The sequence below is a fragment of the Eleginops maclovinus genome, chromosome 7 (assembly GCF_036324505.1).
Source record: "Eleginops maclovinus isolate JMC-PN-2008 ecotype Puerto Natales chromosome 7, JC_Emac_rtc_rv5, whole genome shotgun sequence".
Classification (NCBI taxonomy): Eukaryota; Metazoa; Chordata; class Actinopteri; order Perciformes; family Eleginopidae; genus Eleginops; species Eleginops maclovinus.
The window spans coordinates 9,168,786-9,188,489 of NC_086355.1; the positions used below are offsets into that span (position 1 = coordinate 9,168,786).

Consider the following 19,704-nt stretch of genomic DNA (forward strand, 5'->3'; position numbering starts at 1 on the left):
ATGTTAAACGGTTACAATCCAGCTCATGTGGTCATTTCTGAATCTTGTGCATGAGCTCTTGCACTGGGCTGTTAATCCTTGTTAGGATTAAGAAAAGCTTTGGCCGCACTGAGAGTGGGTTCAAAACGCCATGGCAACCACAGGAATGGGGAAAACACGAATACTGAACAGTGCTAAGGCTTCATGCAAGTGGTGTATTTAAGGTGGCGCTCATTTGTATAATATTTGTATTCGTTAGTGATGCTTCTGCGCTTCATGTGTGCACTAATGCGCCGTCCGTGCGTGCATCACGACACTGATGGAGGTTATATTTAGGCTCAGTGAGGAAAATAGCGGTGTTGGGTGAATCGTCTGAATGGTTGCTTGGTTTTGTCAAGGACCTGCTGGTGGAGAGAGGAGGGGGTGGGGGGTGGCCGCTGTACACAAATACCAAAATAGGATAGGACTGCCTGCGACAGTCCTGCACGAGCTAAATTGAGGCTCGTGTGTGTTTATGAAGAGGAGCGTTCACACACTGCCGAGTACAGCAAGGGTCATTCATGGAAATAGGATGAAAGGTAAGGTATAGCTTCTCTTCTAGCCTTCAAATCGTGAATTAAAGGATACATAAAGTAAATTGATACCACGATTTTGCAGTGCGTTATTGCCTGCCTTAATATTATTTGAGCTGGTTTTTTCGTGTGTTCTCCCCAGATACCATGTCTCACAGGCAAGCTGAAATCTACACGTATGACTTCTGTGATGGTGACCATTCAGCAGAGCTCCTCGGGGCTCTCAGGCATTTCTACATAAGTGGTCTGTTTACCGACGTTGCGTTACAATGTGGCGAGTCCGGACAGGTATTTCACTGCCACAAGGCGCTACTGGCCGCCCGGAGCTCCTATTTCAAAGTCATGTTTACAGCTGACATGAGGGAGAGGTCAAACAGCGTCATCAAGCTCATTGGGGTGGACAGTGGGGTCTTGGATGCTCTGGTGAACTATGTGTACACAGCTCAGGTTAGGATCACTCAGAGCAACGTGCAGAGCCTGCTGGAGGCTGCAGACCTCCTGCAGTTCATCTCTGTGAAACAAGCATGTGAGGAGTTTCTCATCCGCCTCCTGGATGTGGACAACTGCCTGGGGATGCACGCTTTTGCTGAGCTGCACCTGTGTCCCGGGCTGGAGAGGGAGGCTCGGAGAGTGATGCTGGGCAGGTTCACAGAGCTCATTCAGCAGGACGAGTTCCTGGAGCTGGATCATGAAAAGATGGGATCAGTGTTGGCTGCTAAGAACCTCACCATGCAGAGGGATGATGTTTTGATAGATGCTGTAGCCAAATGGGTGACCCATGACTTGGATAATCGTGTTCACTGTGCTGCAGATTTGCTTCAGGCCATCCACCTTGACCTCGATGAGATTTATTTCAAGGCTACTTTAGAGGTGCCCAGACAATGCCTGCTCAACAGTGAAGGGAAGTTTAAATCTATGATCATTCAGGCTTTAAGGTCCAATGGCAAAGAGATCTCGACAACCAGAAAAATGTCTTCCAGCATGTATATCGTTGGTGGATACTACTGGCACCCTCTTTGTGAGGTTCACATCTGGGATCCTATCAGCGACACCTGGGTGCAAGGAAAAGACATGCCTGACCATGCAAGAGAGAGTTACAGCGTCAGTTTACTTGGAGCGAACATCTATGTGACTGGTGGTTACAGGACAAACACTGTTGAGGCTCTGGACACGGTTTCCGTTTATAACTGTGACTTTGATGAATGGATCGACGGGTGCCCCATGATCACAGCTCGATACTACCATTGCTCTGTGGCTTTACATGGCTGCATTTTTGCCATCGGAGGCTACAGGGGAGGAGCTCCTGAGCAAGAGACGGAATATTATGATCCTTTGAAAAAGAAATGGTTCCCTTTGGCCAAAATGATCCAAGGTATGCAAAAGTGATGTATATGCATTTGTGAACTGGTTGTGAAAAACAATGTCTCTACAGGGTCAGTTTAGCTGTATAATCATGCCAGATGGAGTTTAGCTTGTTGTCTACTTTGTCTTAAAAGCTGAGTTTCAGAGTTCCCTTTCAACCTTTATTCTGATGACAAGGCTTATGTGATTTGATGTAAAGCTCCCGAACAGCTTTTTAAGGGAACTTTGATATAGATTTTTTTACAATTGTTTTTTCTGAGGTCAAAAATGAACTTTCAACCTCAATAAATCAATGGTTTAATGAAAATATTGCTGTTCGTATATCAACTGTTGACTGGGATTTATCATATTCATTGATGTGTTCATTCAAGAGCTTATAGGTTCAATCTTGACCTTTGGAATAGCTGCTTGACACAACATTCTTCATTCAAGTTACTTCTACATCTCTTCATTCGGAGTTATAGCTATAAGTAGATGGATGGATGGATGGATGGATGGATGGATGGATGGATGGATGGATAGATAGATAGATAGATAGATAGATAGATAGATAGATAGATAGATAGATAGATAGATAGATAGATAGATAGATAGATGGATGGATGGATGGATGGATGGATGGATGGATGGATGGATGGATGGATGGATGGATGGATGGATGGATGGATGGATGGATGGATGGATGGATGGATGGATGGATGGATGGATGGATGGATGGATGGATGGATGGATGGATGGATGGATGGATGGATGGATGGATGGATGGATGGATGGATGGATGGATGGATGGATGGATGGATGGATGGATGGATGGATGGATGGATGGATGGATGGATGGATGGATGGATGGATGGATGGATGGATGGATGGATGGATGGATGGATGGATGGATGGATGGATGGATGGATGGATGGATGGATGGATGGATGGATGGATGGATGGATGGATGGATGGATGGATGGATGGATGGATGGATGGATGGATGGATGGATGGATGGATGGATGGATGGATGGATGGATGGATGGATGGATGGATGGATGGATGGATGGATGGATGGATGGATGGATGGATGGATGGATGGATGGATGGATGGATGGATGGATGGATGGATGGATGGATGGATGGATGATAGATAGATAGATAGATAGATAGATGATGATAGATAGATAGATAGATAGATAGATAGATAGATAGATAGATAGATTACTACTTAGGTAGATGGAGTTTGTTCAGTTGTTATGGAGATGATTCAGTAGTTATGACAACTGAATCATCTCCTGAACATAGATAAGCTGGAACCCCCAGGAAATAAACAAGGAGAAACCCAGATAAAAGCAATAATACAAATATAAGCTGCACTAATCAATATCTCATATTAACACTGGATCACATGACGACTTTTATAGTCTCTCACATTGACAAACCCATTCTGGAGCTTTAGTTAGCTAGCTAGTAAATACAGTGGAGCATTCAGCGGCTAAATTAATATTGAAATGTTGAAACATTTTCTCAAGAATTGAGGGATAGCAAACTGGAACTGAAAGAACAGTGAATGTTGGACATAAACACTGTGTTTTAACACATTATAGTAGGTTGTGTCAGTATTTTGATGTCAGCTTATTGCACTTCCCCCAACTGGTAAAAAAAATCAATCAATGCAGGTTCAAGAGGTTAACATAGATGTGGGGGATTGATTAAATGATACCTATAACCTCTGTTTCCCTTTGAAGGTGTAGGAAATGCCACTGCGTCAGTATTGGGAGAGAAAATCTATGTGACTGGAGGTCACTATGGGTACAGAGGAAACTGCACCTATGAAAAAATCCAAGTATACAAGCCTGATGTCGATGAGTGGAGTATCATTACGATAAGTCCACATCCAGGTATGACAAAAAAAAGGAAAAAGTTGTTTAGGAAAATCTGATGTATTCTGATCTGAAATCTTCTGTTTTCAGAGTATGGGCTCTGTTCTGTGTCCCTTGACAACAAGCTGTATTTGGTGGGTGGACAGACGACTATCGCAGACTGCTATGACATAGAGAGAGACGAATGGAGACCAATATCAGTGATGAAGGAGAGGAGGATGGAGTGTGGGGCGGTGGTAATAAATGGCTCTATTTATGTAACAGGTGGATACTCTTACTCAAAAGGGACATATCTGCAGAGTATTGAGAAATACGACCCTGAGCTGGACTCCTGGGAGATTGTGGGAAATCTTCCAAGCCCAGCCAGATCACATGGAAGTGTTTGTGTTTACAGTGTTTAGTGTTAAACCCTTACCACATAATGTTGTGCCAAATGGATCATGGTAAACTGAAAACTGTATCAGAGTCTGACAATATCAGATGCACTTTAAACACGATTTAGCTTAAACTGTCTTTAGAGAGATACACATTTGCCAAACTGTGAATATATTAACAAGTATTTCACTTACAACTCAGGGGCTACTACTAAATACTTTTGGGTATTTCCATGTTCAAAGATTGAGAGAAATACTGAAAAAGAAAGAACATGAATGTATAAGTATTGTTCAAATACACCTCACACAAAACAACCTAAGATTAAATAGAAAGCTATAAGTAATTGTTCCATTTTTATGCAACTGTATAATTATTTGATTAAATAAATTATAACCGTATGATGGGATTTTGCCTGACTTAATCAGTGAGCTCAGTGGACATTATGATATACACAGTCACACTGAAATGTGTGTTTGGCTTCATCCTAAATCTTTATACGTAAAATGTTAGGTTAAAGGCTGTCAGCTTTATGAAAAAGGTTTGGTATTAAGAGTTTATTGATTGTACTTCAGTGTAAAGATTAAATAAATGTACTTGGTTATATTTCACCACTGCCTGTAATAAGATAGGCCATCACTCAGAAACCTTCTTTAGCTTATATGTTGTTGAGATATGTTTGTTTTTGTCTGTTACTTTTTTATATGCTTGTTTTATTATTGTGTGTGTGGGGAAATTCAATAAATATATTGTTTTAAAAAAAAGAAAAAGACATGAACTAAAAAAATACATTTGTAGTGTTTGTTCAATGAAAAGAGACAAAAGAAATGGCAGCACATGTATTAACCATAGACACGTTATGGTAGTAATATTACCAATGCAGTTACATTGACTGACAGCTCCACTAGGGGCCTCTGTCCGCCAACACACACTCACACACAGGTATTAGGATCAAACTGTAGTCACCGCAGCTGATCCCATCCACACAGCCGGCTAACAGTCATCGTGGCGTAAACGCGAATCTTTTCTTTTTGGTCCTCGGGGTTGTCCGTAGCACGCAGTTCCACAACGTGCAGCAGAGAAGTGAACACTTTCGGTCTGAACTACGGCTCTAAGTGCTGCAAACGGAGACTCAACGCTTCGTAAGCATAACTTTCAAGGTAGTTTAATGGGGCTTTTTTTGTTTCTTTAAATTTCTCTGGAAATAGTTTGTAGGTTTACTTAAGAACGGAGTATTTCTTCGTGTAGCATGCTTTTGCTAGTATGGATTTACCCAAAGTGTAAATGACTAATATAAACATTTCGCACTCAAGTTATTTGCGGTTAAATTAATATGTCATAGATTACAACATGCACTGAAAAGTTTATTAGACTCAAAAAGCTGAGAGACTTGGCTTTTAGTGTTCGTGATAACAGCGTGGCCGGTACAGCTGCAGCAGGTGAGCTAGCATGTTGGCTATAAAGCTAGCAGCATTTACAGCATGAGAAAATATGACTGTTTCCTGGTCCTCAAATAAATGCTGATGCGTATATTAACGGGGTTTAAATTGGCTTTTTAGATTGTATCTATATAAGATTATTTGTGTATTACACCGTACATTTCGTGCTATAACCTGGTCTGCAGCAATATTTCATTAATACTAATATTTGAATGTGTGTAATCTATTACTAGATAATCTACATTCATGGCAGAAAAGCAAGAAAATATGTCTCCAATTGAGATGAAGGTGGCACGACAAGTGGAGGTAATTATTTTTGAATTAATTTTATGTTCTGTATTTTATAGTATTTGGTGGAATTCAACTTAAACAAAGTCTCTCATTCCCACCTCTAGTACTACTTTGGGGATCACAATCTTCCAAAAGACAAGTTCCTCAAAGAACAGCTGCAACTTGATGATGGCTGGGTGCCTTTGGAGACAATGCTCAAATTCAACAGGTTTGTTATTCTTGTCTCTAACACGTTTTCTGCTTAACTGCTCTAAAGCACTACTTATTTACTTCCTGTGTCATTCATTAATATATAACCATTGATAGTCACAAACATCAACTGAATGTGAGTAGGAATGGTCAGGTTGAGAATTGTTTAAACAGATGGTGGAAAAAGAGGTAACCTGGAGGATTAAAGAGCATAACAGTGTCCCACGCTGTCCCTAGCCACACCATGCAAACCTTTGGTCAAAAATATGTATTATTTCTTGGACATATGAAGTTAAAAACTTCTTCTATTCACACTTTATATAAAGGGAGTTTTATGTAGACAGAAGACAGTGTGAGTCAGCACTTATACTTAGTAATCAATCCTAATTAATTGAGAGAGCAGTGCAGCAAGCGTCCAGTTGCCTTTAATTCGTGAGCTTAGCTTTTTCGTTGAATATATGTTTTCCTTCCCCAGACTGAAGACTTTAACCACAGAAATCAGCGTCATTGCTGAAGCTATCCAGAAATCAAACACTGGCCTCCTGGAAATAAGCGAAGACAAGACTAAAATCCGGAGGTCTCCAGACAAACCCTTACCTGAAATGAATGATGACTACAAAGATGCTCTTAAAAACAAATCTGTGTACATGGTACGTTTTCAAACTTTGTTGCCAGTGTATTACGCTCACAAAGCTATTGAAGTCTGATACAAAACATTAAGCTACATCCTACCTTCATGATGGTTACAACATATTTTCATTTTATTCTTATCCTAGGTTAAAGATTTGTTATTTTCACCAACATTCCTACATCTTTTGTCATCTAGAAAGGTTTTCCGCTTGAAACTACTCTCGATCAGATTCAGGATTGGCTGAATGAGAAAGGCGCCATAGAAAGCATTCAGATGAGAAGAAACCTGCAACGGCAGTTCAAGGTAAATTTGAAAAAATATTACCGAACAATTAACTGTTGTATGTTTTTCCATTGATTTTTAAGTGGGATTTTTTGTAATTACTTGAATCATTCATTTACAGGGATCAGTGTTTGTGTGTTTTGACTCTGAAGAATCATCCAAGAAGTTCCTAGAACGTTCAGACATAAAATCCTTCGAAGACAATGAGATGCTCGTTTTATCAAGGTAAGACTTAAGTTTGGTAGACAAAGGCCTAGGATTGAGAAGTGAAGTCAGCATATATCTGAAAAGGGGAGAAAATGTGATTGACATACTCCACTCAGTTATTTGGAGGGAGTACATAAATGCAGTATGTGGTATATACATGTAATATAACAGTACACAGAATATTCCAAGAGATACAAACGTGTTGTTTTTTTGGATTGCTGCAACCTTTTATCATGAAAATGAACATGTTACATTTTTTCAACCAACTTTTAAATATCATTGTGTTTATTATAATAATAATAATAATAACACTGTCATTGCTGTCTTGCTTGCAGAGAGGACTACCACGCAAAGAAGGCAGAAGAGAGGAAACATTACAAAGCAGAGTCCAAAGCAAAGGCTAAACAGTGAGTACACAAGCAACACCCTTCTGTCCTAAAACATCCTGTGCATTTAATGAAGAATTACTGACCTCCCTTCTCCCCAAAAAAATATTATTTAGGGACAAGGAAGACCAGCAGAAACAAGTAGAAGACAAAGAGATGGTAAGATCCTTAAAAGTGATTTAAAAACGTCCACTCTCTAACTCGGATGGGCTCTGGGCACACGTATTAATTTGTCATTTCTGTTGCAGGGTCTGCTTTTGAGTGAAAAGACGGGTTGCTTGTTGAAGTTCTCAGGAGAGCTTGAAGATGTTTCAAGAGAAGACTTCCATGAATTGTTCTCTGGGCATGGAAAGATAAAGTGGGTGGATTTTACAAGAGGAGCCAAAGAGGTAAGCAAAAAAAACTCAACCCCACATATCTCACACTCTGCAAAGTGATGTGATGTAGTTAAAATGATTTGTTTTTGTTTTCAACAAGGGCACCCTCCTGTTCGATGGAATTGCAAAGGAGGCATTCGATAAGGCCAAAGAGGCTCATGAAGGGGAATTGAAAATCAAGTCCAACAGTGTGACATGGCAGGTGCTTGAGGGAGAGGAGGAGAAGGAGGAAATGAAGAAGATCATCGAAGCTCAACAAGAATCATTCAACAGATCCAAAAACAGATGTAAATGTTTTTTTTATTTTTTGTTTAGCAGCTGATCTAATTTGTAAATCATCAATAATGAAATGTATTTATGTTGTATTGATGTACCTATTTTGTTTCAAAAGCTGGCGGGAGAGGAGGAGGAGGAAGAGGAAGATCAGGCGGCAGAGGAGGAGGAAGAGGCAGCCGAAGGGGAAGAGGTGGCAGAGATCAAGGCAGGACTCATTTCAAGGGCAAGAAAACGAAATTTGAAGATGATGATGGTGACGGTAAGTCAAGCATCTTCCAGAGCTTCACCTTTTGCATTGATGTCGATATTAAAGACGATGTGAATTATATCGTATCTATTTTGTACTTTTCCTCTAGCACCCTTAGCCCCAAAGAGAGAAAGAGAAGACAGTGATGGTCCCGCAGCAAAGGTCCCCAAAACTGAAAACGGATCTTAGTCACAATATCGCACCAGGATTCTTTTTTTTGTTGAAACATTTATTATAAACAGTGAAAATGCAGAGGCCACTTAAATCCATTCCAGTAAGAGCTTCAGGTCGTGGAGAAGCGTAGGAAGTCCACCTGGATGTCAACCTAGCAAACAAATGGCAAAGCTTGGTGTCAGTTTTCAGCCTTTAAGTCTTTGTTTTTGTGCCTCATTATTTGTGTACTTGCATTTCTCCACTTAAGACATTTTTACATGTTATCATATAAACATGAATCTGCTCTTTGACAGTAATTTAATTACATCTAAACATTTGTTAGGTTTTTGTGCTGTTTACTTTTTCCCTTGCAGGTTTCCTGCAGTGAGTGGTAACATTTGCTTTGCTATTTTTTTACGTTTCCATATGTGAATAGCAAATAAAACATTTACAAAAATGATTCATCTGTGTGAACGGGTTTTATTCAATAACAGCTTGAAATACTGCTGGAAACAACGTATTCCATGTGAGATGGTGTATAAGCTTACCGATTTCTTTTTGTGGAACTTGTAAGATGCTGGCAAGTCATATCTTAGTTCTGTAAAGACGATGTAGAGTATGAATATTTTTTTATTGAAAGCATACATTATAAATGCACTGTATTGTTTTCACCTGCTACTACTTCCATCTTCACTCCCCAGTCATTAGCCTTCTTTTGTATGTGCTGTAATCAGATGAGGAATTGCAAACGGTTCAGTCTTCACACTACAGGTAAATGGACTTGTACTTATAGAGCGCTTTATCCAGTCTTTTCGAACGGCTCAAAGCGCTTTACATACTACATGTCATTCATACAGAGCAGTACACTTTTGCTCTAGGTAACTACCTTTCACACACATTCATACACCGTTGGTGTGAGGCCTGAGTCATAAAACAAATCTAAGTTGAACTTAACTTAAAGTTTGAGAGTAAACATTTGTCTGGAAAGATCGCTATAGAATGTATGTGAAGTCCCTGTGAGACTGTAATTCAGCCTGTGATTTGGACTTAGCTTAAAAGCTCTATGCTATACCAGAGTGCCTTTAATGTGACTGATATGAGAAATTAACTTACCTCTCGTGTTGATGTTTTATGGAGGGAATACACTGCTGTCTTTGCCATTGTTAAAGCTGCCTTTAAGAACTTCATGTCCATGCCTAGAATACAAAATAAAAAAATGTAAAACGAGATGTAACGTGATAGGACTACACCTATTTAAGGGGAAACTACTTTTTTATAACAAAGATTTCAATAAATGCCTAACTACCTCATCCTATAAAACGTGAAATGTATTGTGTGATATCGAGAGTAACCACAATTACATTTACTAAATTATAAATACAGTTTTGTCAAAACCCAAGATGTATGATAAGACATTTTTTTCCAGCAGAAAGGCAGAACTGATTCTACTTTAACATCTGGGTCGATTTGGAAGTGCCCTGACTTCATAGAAGCACAACAAATCACCGGAGTTCTCCCTTACACTGTACACTCACCTTGGTTGTGTTTGGTCCCAAATGGTGGATTCATTATGACAGTGTCAAACTTTTTTGCATAAGCCTCTGCCTCCAGAGAACACAGGTCACACTGGATCAGATCCAAGTTAGAAATCTCGAATTCTTCTGCATTTCTTTTGAATATGTCTAGTGCGTCGTCATCAATATCGAAGCCAATACACAAACTGAATAAGAGAATGGAACAATAGAAGAATCAGTCAAATGTTCACTACAACATTCACTGACAGTTTTTTGTATTATATGTTTCTGATATAATATAGCTTCTGCATTCATGTGTATTTTATAGATTATTTCACTTAAGAAGTAGAAGAATTTTCACATTAAAAAACGGCATCGTTGAGTTTATCCCCAAAAATTAAATTCACCAAATGCAAACTGGGCTGGATTACTAGACAAGTAAGCTATCTAAAAGTGTATTCTTAAAAGTAAGGATGTCAGACGAATGCATTGAAAAACCTATCATATTGCTTCTATGTATAGGAGTAAAGTTACATAAAGTGGAAATAGTAAAGTTAAAAGATATCCAATTTGTACTTAAGCTCAATACTTCAACAAATGTAAATCCAACAATGATGTGGAAAGACACTGATAAAAAGTGCAATTGTTATCCAAATGTTGTTGACACAGTTTAGAACAAAGTAATGAGGATGGTTAGATGCTCTCACCCTGCATCTAGCACCGCAGCCCCGATGCTGAGGACTCCACAGCCACATCCCAGATCTGCCACTAGTTTGCCCTCAATGTCATCAAACGTGTTGTCTATTGTATAAAGCATGCATGCTGTGTGGGGAAAACATATACAGTTAATGACAACATTGTATGCTATTGAGAATCTCCTATGATAACATGTTGTTACCTCACCAGCAATATGAGGACTGGTTGGATATTGCTCAAGAAGTATTTTCGGCTCTTCAAACGTGTCCACCTGCTGCAAACAGCTCTCTAACTCTTTGAGTTTCATTACTTGTGACTGTGATGTGTCAAACCTGCCTGACAACCCAGATACGTTATTTCAAAAGATTGTTCTTCAATCGACGTGAGTATATTTTCAGCATGGTCAAGGACTACTTCCGGGATAGTGTGCAACAACCAAAACAATCCGACTCCCGAAACGCGGGAGTAGTAGTTCCTCCACGCATTTATTATTATGATAAAACAAATAAGATAAGATAAAATGTACCCTTATTAATCTCCGTCGGGAAATTCGAGTGTTTAAGCAGCAACAGAGAACAGGAAAAACAGTACATGTTCACACAGGGATATGAAACACTAATTTAAAATAAAAAATTCTAAAATTCTAAAAACTAAAAAAAAAAATATATATATATATAGAGAGAGAGAGATAAGTGACTAGAGTACTGTTAAAATATACACATGTATGTGTTCAGAAAGAGAGTGCAGGTCAAAGTTATTGCGCAAAAGTGCAACAGTAAATAAAGTGGGAAACAATTTCATTATTATAACAAGAAATTTGAAAAAAGTGCAACAAGGAGAGATTATTTGTTGATCAATTCAACTACACAATTATGACAAGGCCCTCTACACTCCCCATTGTCTTGCATGGGTACGATACATCTTTATCAGTAGGATGATGGAGGGGCAGGGCATCAGTTACCTAGAAACTAGAATACGCAACAGCATGCATGACTGTGCATGAATGGAGCTAGTTAAACAAGACAGACAAGGTTTATTTATCAAATTCTCTAATTAGATTCATTTTCAGTCATTGCTCTTCTAAAAAAAATGTATAATTATTTCAGTTCTACAGTTATTAGTTATACAATTATATTCCATCACAACATAGGTATACAATTCGATAAAAACAGAGGACAAGATAAACTATAAAGCCTGGGGTAACATGTGAAAGAATAATGTGCAAAGCTTCACAGATCTCTACAGTTTTATTTTTTAACTATTACTATTTTGTTAGGGGTATTTTCTCTTATCCTTATATTACCTGTACTTTTCTTGTATGTTTGGTTGTTTAGGTTTAACACAATATATAAGATAGAGTATTTTTTGGAAATATTGTTTCATTACTAAAAGTACACTTAGCTAAAACATCACTTACATGTATTTGATAAATACATATAAATGTATATTATGATTATTCAGAATATTACAAATGTTACACCGTGAATGCATAACTGTGCTCCCAATATAATTTCTTTACTTACCCCTTTTTGTGTAACTTTATTTAATATCACATTATTTAAATGTTTTATTTCCCTTAAATGTGCTATTATATATTTACGACATGGTCTGTTTAACCCTATGGTTTAACCTGACATATTGCTATCATTTGTAGTGTTGATTGATTCGGGAATTAAAAAAACGCCCGTTTACGGCAACGTGACTAGACGTATCGCGAGAAAGCCCGAGAACATGGAAGCAAGACAACAAAAATAAATTTGTGGACAACAAGCCAGAGTGCATGATGGCGGCGTCGCTGCTGCGCCGGGACAAGAAAGCTACTGCCGCCCACTTGAAGGCAGACTTGAATCGGACTGACAATAGCTCCGGGGTGCGACAACTTCAGGATCTGCTCGACTCTGTCCTAAATCCTGAGAAACCAGCGGCGGACACAGAGGCTCTGGACTGGTGTAAATGTCTGATTGCAGGAGGCGAAGGTTTCGAGGAGTTCTGCAAAACGGTCCGGTCCTATGACAACGCTACTCTGTGCGGACTGGTTTGGACGGCTAATTTCGTGGCGTATCGATGCCGGACCTGTGGAATCTCCCCGTGCATGTCACTGTGTGCTGAGTGCTTCAATAACGGAGACCACACGGGCCATGATTTCAACATGTTCAGGAGCCAGGCTGGTGGGGCCTGTGACTGTGGAGACAGTAATGTCATGCGAGAGACTGGGTAAGTCCAAGCTAGCGGCTAGCTAAGCTGGCTAAGCTAACCAACGGCCAGTACTGTTTTGACAGGTCTTAGTTAAATATGACCTATCACAGCTTATACATTTTCCTGATCTATGTAGTCTGTTTTACTTCAGATCAGTCTTTATGAGACATGCTTACTGCCAGTCAGCTATAGTTTAGAATATGACGATGCTCCTGACATTAAATTATAGTAAAACCCTCGACTAAGCTGTTCTGAGGGTTAGCCAACCGGCTAACAATAACACTTATTATTACACCAGCCGCTCTATATGGAGGTTTCTATATATTGCCGATTTATGACAGCTTAGATATGGTTTGGGAGTTGGGTCATCGTGATATAAATCCGTCCTCTTGTACTACTATTACAGACAGAATTACAAATGATAGCTAAAATGGTATTACAATTATAAAATAAACTATGATACGCTCTTATTAATAGAAGGTAAATGTGTTCCAGCATCACAAAGACATAAATAAGTACAGAAAATATAAATCTAAAAAAGATTTGTAAGATTTTATAAAATAAGAGGCATATACTCCTAGAATAGGAGGAGAAACTAAACGATAATTAATAATACAAGAGCAATTAAGTTATGCAAAGAGAGCCTGTGGGGTCCAATTAATAGCAGGTAGTTTGTTCTTCATATGTTTACAGTGTACACCAGAATACTATATTTTGAACTTAAGTAATCATAGTGTTGTCTGAAATAAAAGAGCAACATATAATTAGTATATAGTGTGAAGTTAGAAGACAGTTTAACATATATAACGTGGCACAGTACCATATAGGCCAGTTTTTTATGAGGTATTGGATATAGCATAAGTTGTAATGTAATATTAGGGTTAGGGTAAGTAATGCAGTATAACCGATTATCAAATATAATAGGGTTAAGCATGGTATAGTATGTATTTAATACAATCTAATATTGTACAATATAAGGTACCATGAAATCTAATAAAATAAGGAGAAAAAAAGAAAAAAAAACCTCCCAGATTATTACTTGTGATTCCACCCATCTTTAAATCCAAACCCAATTAAATATTCAACTTTAAACCTTGCTGTTATCACAAAGGTTACATGTATAACATGAAACAATAACTAAAAATGTAATTCTGGATGTATTCCCATACCATGCTACCATACTCCACTTCATTCATAGAATGTAAAATGCAGTTTGACAAGAGGGTCAGAGTTCAAGACACAATGTTGTGATGTCGTAGTATTAGCCAATTGTATGCATACAGCATGTAACACTACTATGCACTTGGTAAAGGCAGGGATTTTGAAAGCAGCCTATATTTAAACCCAACTTTCAGGTTAGGGCAGGACCTTTGGTAGAGCCTTTGCTGGATGATACTCATCTTCTGGTGTCACCTGTTAGAATGATTCAACACTCCAAACTATTAAAAAACATCAACACTTGCTTTTTTTCCTGACAGGTTTTGCAGACGGCATCGGTTGAGAACAGGGGAGAATGTCCCCTCAATACCTCGAGACCTCCTTTTGATGTCTGAGATGGTTCTTCCTCGCTTTATCCTGTGTATCATCCAGTATCTGAGAGATGGGTACATTGAATCAGGTGAAAAAACGTGTGAAAGGTTTTCTCTCTACAACCACGTGAGATAATAAATACTCTGGGCCATTAACCGTCTTAAACAAACGCTGTAACTTTGAAAAAATTACTCTTAAATGTGTTGGTGTCTTGCAGAAACCTAATATCCTATCTTTTATCATTTCATTTGATATTTTATACAATATGTGGATATCCATTTTGCATATGAAGTGATCTACTATCTACTAACCAGGATCTACTGTGCAAGCCAGATAATTGTTGACATTCAAAGTGATGTACACAAAGTACTGAGTACGATGGCTTATCTCTTATCTTGCTCTACCAGACACCTCAACTGAGAGAGATCTACAGAAAGTCCTGCAGCATCTGGAACCCCAGATCTCCTTCCTGGAGGAGCTCACCAAGATGGGAGGTGCAATGAGGACTGTACTGACAAAAATCCTGACCAATCAGCAAACATTCAAGGAGTTGAGCATGGGTAAATATCTGAAATAGATAAGTTGATGATCATGAAGCATTAAATTACCACATATTTTTAGGGGTTTCTTTCTTGGTTTGAGGCAATATTTTAAAATAATTTGTATGTTTTTATTCAATTAATTGTTGCTTTGCTTCCCTGTTGCAGGCAAGGAGGAGAATTTGTTTGCTAAAAAGAACTATGACAAGTATTTGTCGGCCTTGAAGAATTCAGGTCTGGTTTCTGTGGAGGAAAAAGCCCAAGGTGCTACTGCTGATGTCGCTTTAGGTGCTGAAGGGGGTGCAGGGGCTATGGTCCTATTGGGTAAGATAACCATTACAGAAGTATTTACGCTTTCTACACACACATACTTGAACTCCCTGTATTGTAGTTATTCAGTTTGATATTTGTGCAAGATATAATTTGGGGTCAAGAAACAGTTTTTTGTCAAACGGCTGAGACTTCAGCACTTATTGAAAATCAAAAATCATTATGACGTGTATTACATCTTATTTTAACCCATGTTGAATTTGTTTGAATGTTTTGCAGACTGATATCTCAGGTAGCTGCATTCTTTTGTCAAGTGGCTTAAGATGCTGATCGTGGCAAATGTTTTTTTATTGTTTTTCTTAGGAAATGCCGCACCAGGGAGCCCAGATGATTCTAATAAAGAGGTATGTTTCAGTGTCCCAAATAGACTAAATTAGAACTTATTTCATCCTAATTAAAATCTAAATAATGACCAAAATGGTAGTACATTTTCATTTCAATTCGGTATAAACTGATCTACAGTTACTATTTAACAATTTAAGAATCTCTTTATTTTCTCTCTCAGGAGGACCAAGATGCAGGGCAGTCTGTTGGGCAGAGGAAGAGGGTAAAGCTGAGCAGCAGTACCAAAGGTAAATGTAAAGGAAATGTAATGCTCTGGTTACAGTACGTTGTGTGAAACAATCATCTCATTATTTGTATCTTTTCTGCCCTCAGACCCGTGTATTATTGAATCTCTGAAGCATAAATGCTTTCTGGAGGAGTTGCTGTTCTGGACAATAAAATATGAGTTTCCTCAGAAGATGGTTACCTTCCTACTCAACATGTTGCCAGATCAAGATTACAAGGTAGGCTTCTCTTGCGTGTGTTTGTTTTTGTTTTAATATAATTCCTTTGCGTGCATGGCATAGACTCTCGGGTTTGTGAAATTATGTTGTATATTAGGTTTTTAAAATAAATAAAATCCTCCTTAAAAAAGGACTGCATCACAACAGTAAGCCATAACTGTGTTATGGGCTTTTCTCTTCCTCTCTGGCAGATCACTTTTACAAAAACATTTGTTCAGCATTATGCATTCATCATGAAAACACTGATGAAAAGCCACGAGTCAGATACCATGTCCAACCGCATTGTACATATTAGTGTGCAGCTGTTTAGCAACGAGGAGCTGGCTCGACACGTGACGGAGGAGTGTCAGCTGTTGGACATCATGGTCACAGTCCTCTTGTACATGATGGAGAGTTGCCTTATTAAAAGTGAACTTCAGGGTAAGTTTTCCAAATGTGTCGGATATTGAGTTGTTTGGCTTTAAAACATCTCGTAACATTTCAGCTTCTGTAAAGAACAAAGCAGACGGCTGATGTTATACTCACAGAACATGTGAACAGCTTGCTGGGTTTTTGACGAGTTGGGGCTGATATTGCGGACCGATCACAAACTTGTCTGGCAGTGTGCATTGTCAAACTGTTGCTTTATCATATTGAAATTCATGTTCAAAGATGGAGCTTCAATGTCCCAACTCAGATGTCAAATTGTATCACTCAAAAGATCACGTGTTATGGGATGCGCATGGCTGACATCATAACCGGAGTTCATTATTTCTGTGTTAATGGTTCATCATTCACTCTATTTAGTAAGACTGCACACTCATTTTTAATAGAACAAAATGGGTAACTGAATCCTGTGAAATGTTTTGAGAAGGAAATGCTGGTCTGCCTCCCAAGGAGCAAACTGCAGCTGTTACTCTGCTTTAAAATTTTTTTTTATGCTTGGAAAAACATGCACAGATGTTTTATCTCTGTGGCCTTTCGAGTTGTGCAGGCTCTCGGTGAATAGTGCTTGAATTTTAAATATTTCAGTAAAGTTCTAATGTTTTGCTTAATGGCAGCCAGGTGTTACAGGGTATATTGTATTTCCTCATATATAAGACCTTTCCTTTTAAAAAAAAAAAGACTGAATTAAATAGCACATGATGCAAAATTCCATGTACTTAATGCCTGCGTGTTTCTTTTCCTCTTTTTTCCCTCTTTAGACGAAGAGAACAGTCGCCATGTTGTGGTGAACTGCAGCGAGGCTCTGTTGAAGAACAACACCTACTGGCCGTTAGTTAGTGATTTTATTAACATCCTCTCACACCAAAGTGTCGCCAAAAAGTTCCTGGAGGACCATTCCTTGTTGATGCTGTGGATGAGCTTTGTGTCATTTTTTCAAGGTTAGTCACAGTTGGATAGGTAAATGGTGTTTTTAAAGATGTTGCCCATGCATAGATTTTGAAAAAGATTTCCAGAATTAATTCAAACTTTGAATGCAGATTATTCATCTAAGTATACTGTGGGTGCCCAGTGGTAGTATACCTACATTTTGATATTTCTGACCAAAAGCTTCCTCTATACAACCAATGAGGTCAAAGCAGCACTCAAAATAAACTATTGCTCCTTGTTTTAATAACTTTTGATCAGTTTAAAGCAGTATCGAAGTTGCAGGATGCACAAAATACATTTAAGGCAAAATATATCCCTAAATACCATGCAGAATTAAGTGTTTTCGAGCTGAAGAGATGTCCTGGCCCTACAAATTGTAAGTCCTGAGGAAAATCTTTGTTGTTACGGGTCCTCAAATTATAATATAAATAACGTTTCTTTAATGAAAATGTAGAGAAATTATGCAAAAATGAAAATTCCCTCCTATTTTTGAATCGTATTGCGATATCAGATAAAATAATGGCAAATAGATATTTTTTCCCAAATGATTTAGTCTTACCAACAGTGCTTAGTCAGACACCTCACCTGTCATCTACTGATGATAATGTCTCATAGGATAAGTGAGTGCTGGTGTGTAAGACTGTGTCATTATACTAGGATTGTGGTGTGAGCTGCTAACTTGTCATGTCTACTCTCCACAAACCTAAAAATAACTGTCACCCTTTCACAGTGGCCTGCAGCAGAGTATCCTCTTGCTGACTTTATGTGCACAGTGTCGTAAATACATGCATGTCTGCTGCACTGCTACTGCTCCAAATATGTGTGTTTCAGAGAGATTCATTTGGCTTTCATGATTTGGTTTCTAAAAATAGAAATGTATATGTTAAAGTGGTAGTACATGTGTGCAGTATACAGACATTTTAAAATGTGTTGTTTTTTTGCTCATATGGGCATTATGAAGCCATGAGTGTCTGACCTTTTGAACTCTTTCCTGCTGTGGTAGGTATGAACCTGAATAAGCGCGAGTTGAATGAACATGTGGAGTTTGAGTCTCAGACATACTATGCAGCGTTTGCAGCAGAGCTCGAGGCCTGCGCACAACCAATGTGGGGTCTCTTAACACACTGCAAAGTCAAAGTAAGTCTGTCTTTACACTTGGACTACTACCTCCAAACACGTCTCCTTTGTGCATTTCTAATGATCTAGAATGATCAATTGAACATGCCTCTGAAGCGTCCCATGCTCTTAACCCTATTCCAGTGGTTAACATACATTATCTGTCGACAGGAGACACAGGAATATACTAAAACGGTGGTGCGCTACTGCTTGGAGACCCTGCAGATCTGGTTTGATGCCATTGGCTTCACTGACGAGGTGACATTTCAAGCTAAACCACTTTCTAAAGAGCTATTTTTCTCCTCTCCGTGTTTCTCATGACTGTTAAAACTCTTACAGCCCGCTCCAAATCAAGTGACATTTCATCTGCCACTGCACCGCTACTATGCCATGTTCCTCAGTAAGGTAAGTCACAAACTCTAAACCTAACTTAAGGTATGACTCCCAAGTATGTGTGTGTTTAAAGTTAATTCTTTGGTTGATCATTCTCAGGCTGTGAAGTGCCAAGGCCTGGATCTGGACAGCCTCCTGCCTGACCAAGAGATGCTGATGAAGATCATGGTGCATCCACTCCAAATCCAGGTACAGATTTGTGGTTGATATTCATGTGCATACCTCTTCAAGGTCTGTAGCTGCATGTTAACTAAAACATTTCACTGTATGGCTGTAGGCAAGCCTGTCAGAGATCCACAGCAACATGTGGGTCAGGAACGGTCTGCAGATCAAGGGGCAGGCTATGACCTACGTGCAGTCCCACTTCTGCAACTCCATGATCGACCCAGACATCTATCTGCTCCAGGTTTCTATTGGTTTTGATAGAACATTTGTATCAGTCATATACTGTATTGACAAGAATCATTATTTAAATGGTTTTACTATTTTTGTTCTACAGGTCTGTGCATCAAGACTGGATCCTGACTACTTCATCTCAAGTGTTTTTGAGAGGTAAACTCCTACACATGCTTTCATATAATCTTAATTTCTCTTAAATGCGATTCAGTTCATGATCTGAA

General features: G+C 38.8%; 4 protein-coding genes across 7 annotated transcripts in view; 3 read left to right on the forward strand and 1 right to left on the reverse strand.

Annotated features, from left to right (window-relative positions):
* The first annotated feature begins 349 nt into the window (after positions 1-349).
* Positions 350-4,971, forward strand: klhl23 (kelch-like family member 23). The gene is made up of 4 exons (XM_063887611.1): positions 350-557; positions 694-1,923; positions 3,645-3,797; positions 3,870-4,971. The coding sequence occupies exons 1-4, from the start codon at positions 494-496 to the stop codon at positions 4,178-4,180; spliced, it is 1,758 nt and encodes a 585-aa protein (XP_063743681.1). The 5' UTR covers positions 350-493; the 3' UTR covers positions 4,181-4,971.
* A 188-nt stretch (positions 4,972-5,159) lies between these two features.
* ssb (small RNA binding exonuclease protection factor La) lies at positions 5,160-9,089 on the forward strand. 3 transcript variants are annotated; one of them, XM_063887614.1, is made up of 12 exons: positions 5,160-5,311; positions 5,824-5,896; positions 5,986-6,089; positions 6,546-6,720; positions 6,897-7,004; positions 7,105-7,208; positions 7,526-7,597; positions 7,693-7,735; positions 7,825-7,965; positions 8,054-8,240; positions 8,345-8,488; positions 8,586-9,089. In XM_063887614.1, the coding sequence occupies exons 2-12, from the start codon at positions 5,837-5,839 to the stop codon at positions 8,663-8,665; spliced, it is 1,218 nt and encodes a 405-aa protein (XP_063743684.1). In that variant the 5' UTR covers positions 5,160-5,311; positions 5,824-5,836; the 3' UTR covers positions 8,666-9,089. The 3 variants fall into 3 exon arrangements, with proteins under 3 accessions (XP_063743684.1, XP_063743685.1, XP_063743686.1); XM_063887615.1 differs by having other exon boundaries at positions 5,164-5,293; XM_063887616.1 differs by lacking the exon at positions 5,160-5,311 and adding an exon at positions 5,376-5,590.
* On the reverse strand, positions 7,541-11,295 carry mettl5 (methyltransferase 5, N6-adenosine). Its single transcript, XM_063887619.1, has 7 exons — positions 11,047-11,295; positions 10,851-10,965; positions 10,165-10,349; positions 9,743-9,825; positions 9,302-9,353; positions 9,178-9,227; positions 7,541-8,801 (listed from the first exon to the last, which is right to left on the reverse strand). The coding sequence occupies exons 1-7, from the start codon at positions 11,144-11,146 to the stop codon at positions 8,760-8,762; spliced, it is 627 nt and encodes a 208-aa protein (XP_063743689.1). The 5' UTR covers positions 11,147-11,295; the 3' UTR covers positions 7,541-8,759.
* A 1,287-nt stretch (positions 11,296-12,582) lies between these two features.
* The window catches only part of ubr3 (ubiquitin protein ligase E3 component n-recognin 3), a 37,172-nt gene continuing 30,050 nt past the window's right edge, over positions 12,583-19,704 (forward strand). The window contains exons 1-15 of one of the 2 annotated variants that reach the window (XM_063887543.1): positions 12,583-13,053; positions 14,514-14,653; positions 14,973-15,125; positions 15,273-15,428; positions 15,738-15,778; positions 15,940-16,006; positions 16,092-16,222; positions 16,414-16,642; positions 17,407-17,586; positions 18,579-18,712; positions 18,863-18,949; positions 19,031-19,096; positions 19,184-19,273; positions 19,362-19,490; positions 19,584-19,636. In XM_063887543.1, the coding sequence (XP_063743613.1) occupies positions 12,620-13,053; positions 14,514-14,653; positions 14,973-15,125; positions 15,273-15,428; positions 15,738-15,778; positions 15,940-16,006; positions 16,092-16,222; positions 16,414-16,642; positions 17,407-17,586; positions 18,579-18,712; positions 18,863-18,949; positions 19,031-19,096; positions 19,184-19,273; positions 19,362-19,490; positions 19,584-19,636 (2,090 nt within the window). In that variant the 5' untranslated portion in view covers positions 12,583-12,619. The remainder of the gene's footprint in view (positions 13,054-14,513; positions 14,654-14,972; positions 15,126-15,272; positions 15,429-15,737; positions 15,779-15,939; positions 16,007-16,091; positions 16,223-16,413; positions 16,643-17,406; positions 17,587-18,578; positions 18,713-18,862; positions 18,950-19,030; positions 19,097-19,183; positions 19,274-19,361; positions 19,491-19,583; positions 19,637-19,704) is intronic. The other variant, XM_063887544.1, reaches the window with a different exon arrangement.

Coding starts and splice junctions, on each gene's coding strand:
- klhl23 (XM_063887611.1), top strand. CDS start 494: ATGAAGAGGAGCGTTCACACACTGCCGAGTACAGCAAGGGTCATTCAT. Junction 558..693: donor TCATGGAAATAGGATGAAAG/GTAAGGTATAGC, acceptor TGTTCTCCCCAG/ATACCATGTCTCACAGGCAA. Junction 1,924..3,644: donor TTTGGCCAAAATGATCCAAG/GTATGCAAAAGT, acceptor TTCCCTTTGAAG/GTGTAGGAAATGCCACTGCG.
- ssb (XM_063887614.1), top strand. CDS start 5,837: ATGGCAGAAAAGCAAGAAAATATGTCTCCAATTGAGATGAAGGTGGCA. Junction 7,005..7,104: donor ACCTGCAACGGCAGTTCAAG/GTAAATTTGAAA, acceptor ATTCATTTACAG/GGATCAGTGTTTGTGTGTTT. Junction 7,209..7,525: donor GAGATGCTCGTTTTATCAAG/GTAAGACTTAAG, acceptor TCTTGCTTGCAG/AGAGGACTACCACGCAAAGA.
- mettl5 (XM_063887619.1), bottom strand. CDS start 11,146: ATGAAACTCAAAGAGTTAGAGAGCTGTTTGCAGCAGGTGGACACGTTT. Junction 9,826..10,164: donor TGGGACCAAACACAACCAAG/GTGAGTGTACAG, acceptor TTTGTATTCTAG/GCATGGACATGAAGTTCTTA. Junction 8,802..9,177: donor AGTTCCACAAAAAGAAATCG/GTAAGCTTATAC, acceptor TTTGTTTGCTAG/GTTGACATCCAGGTGGACTT.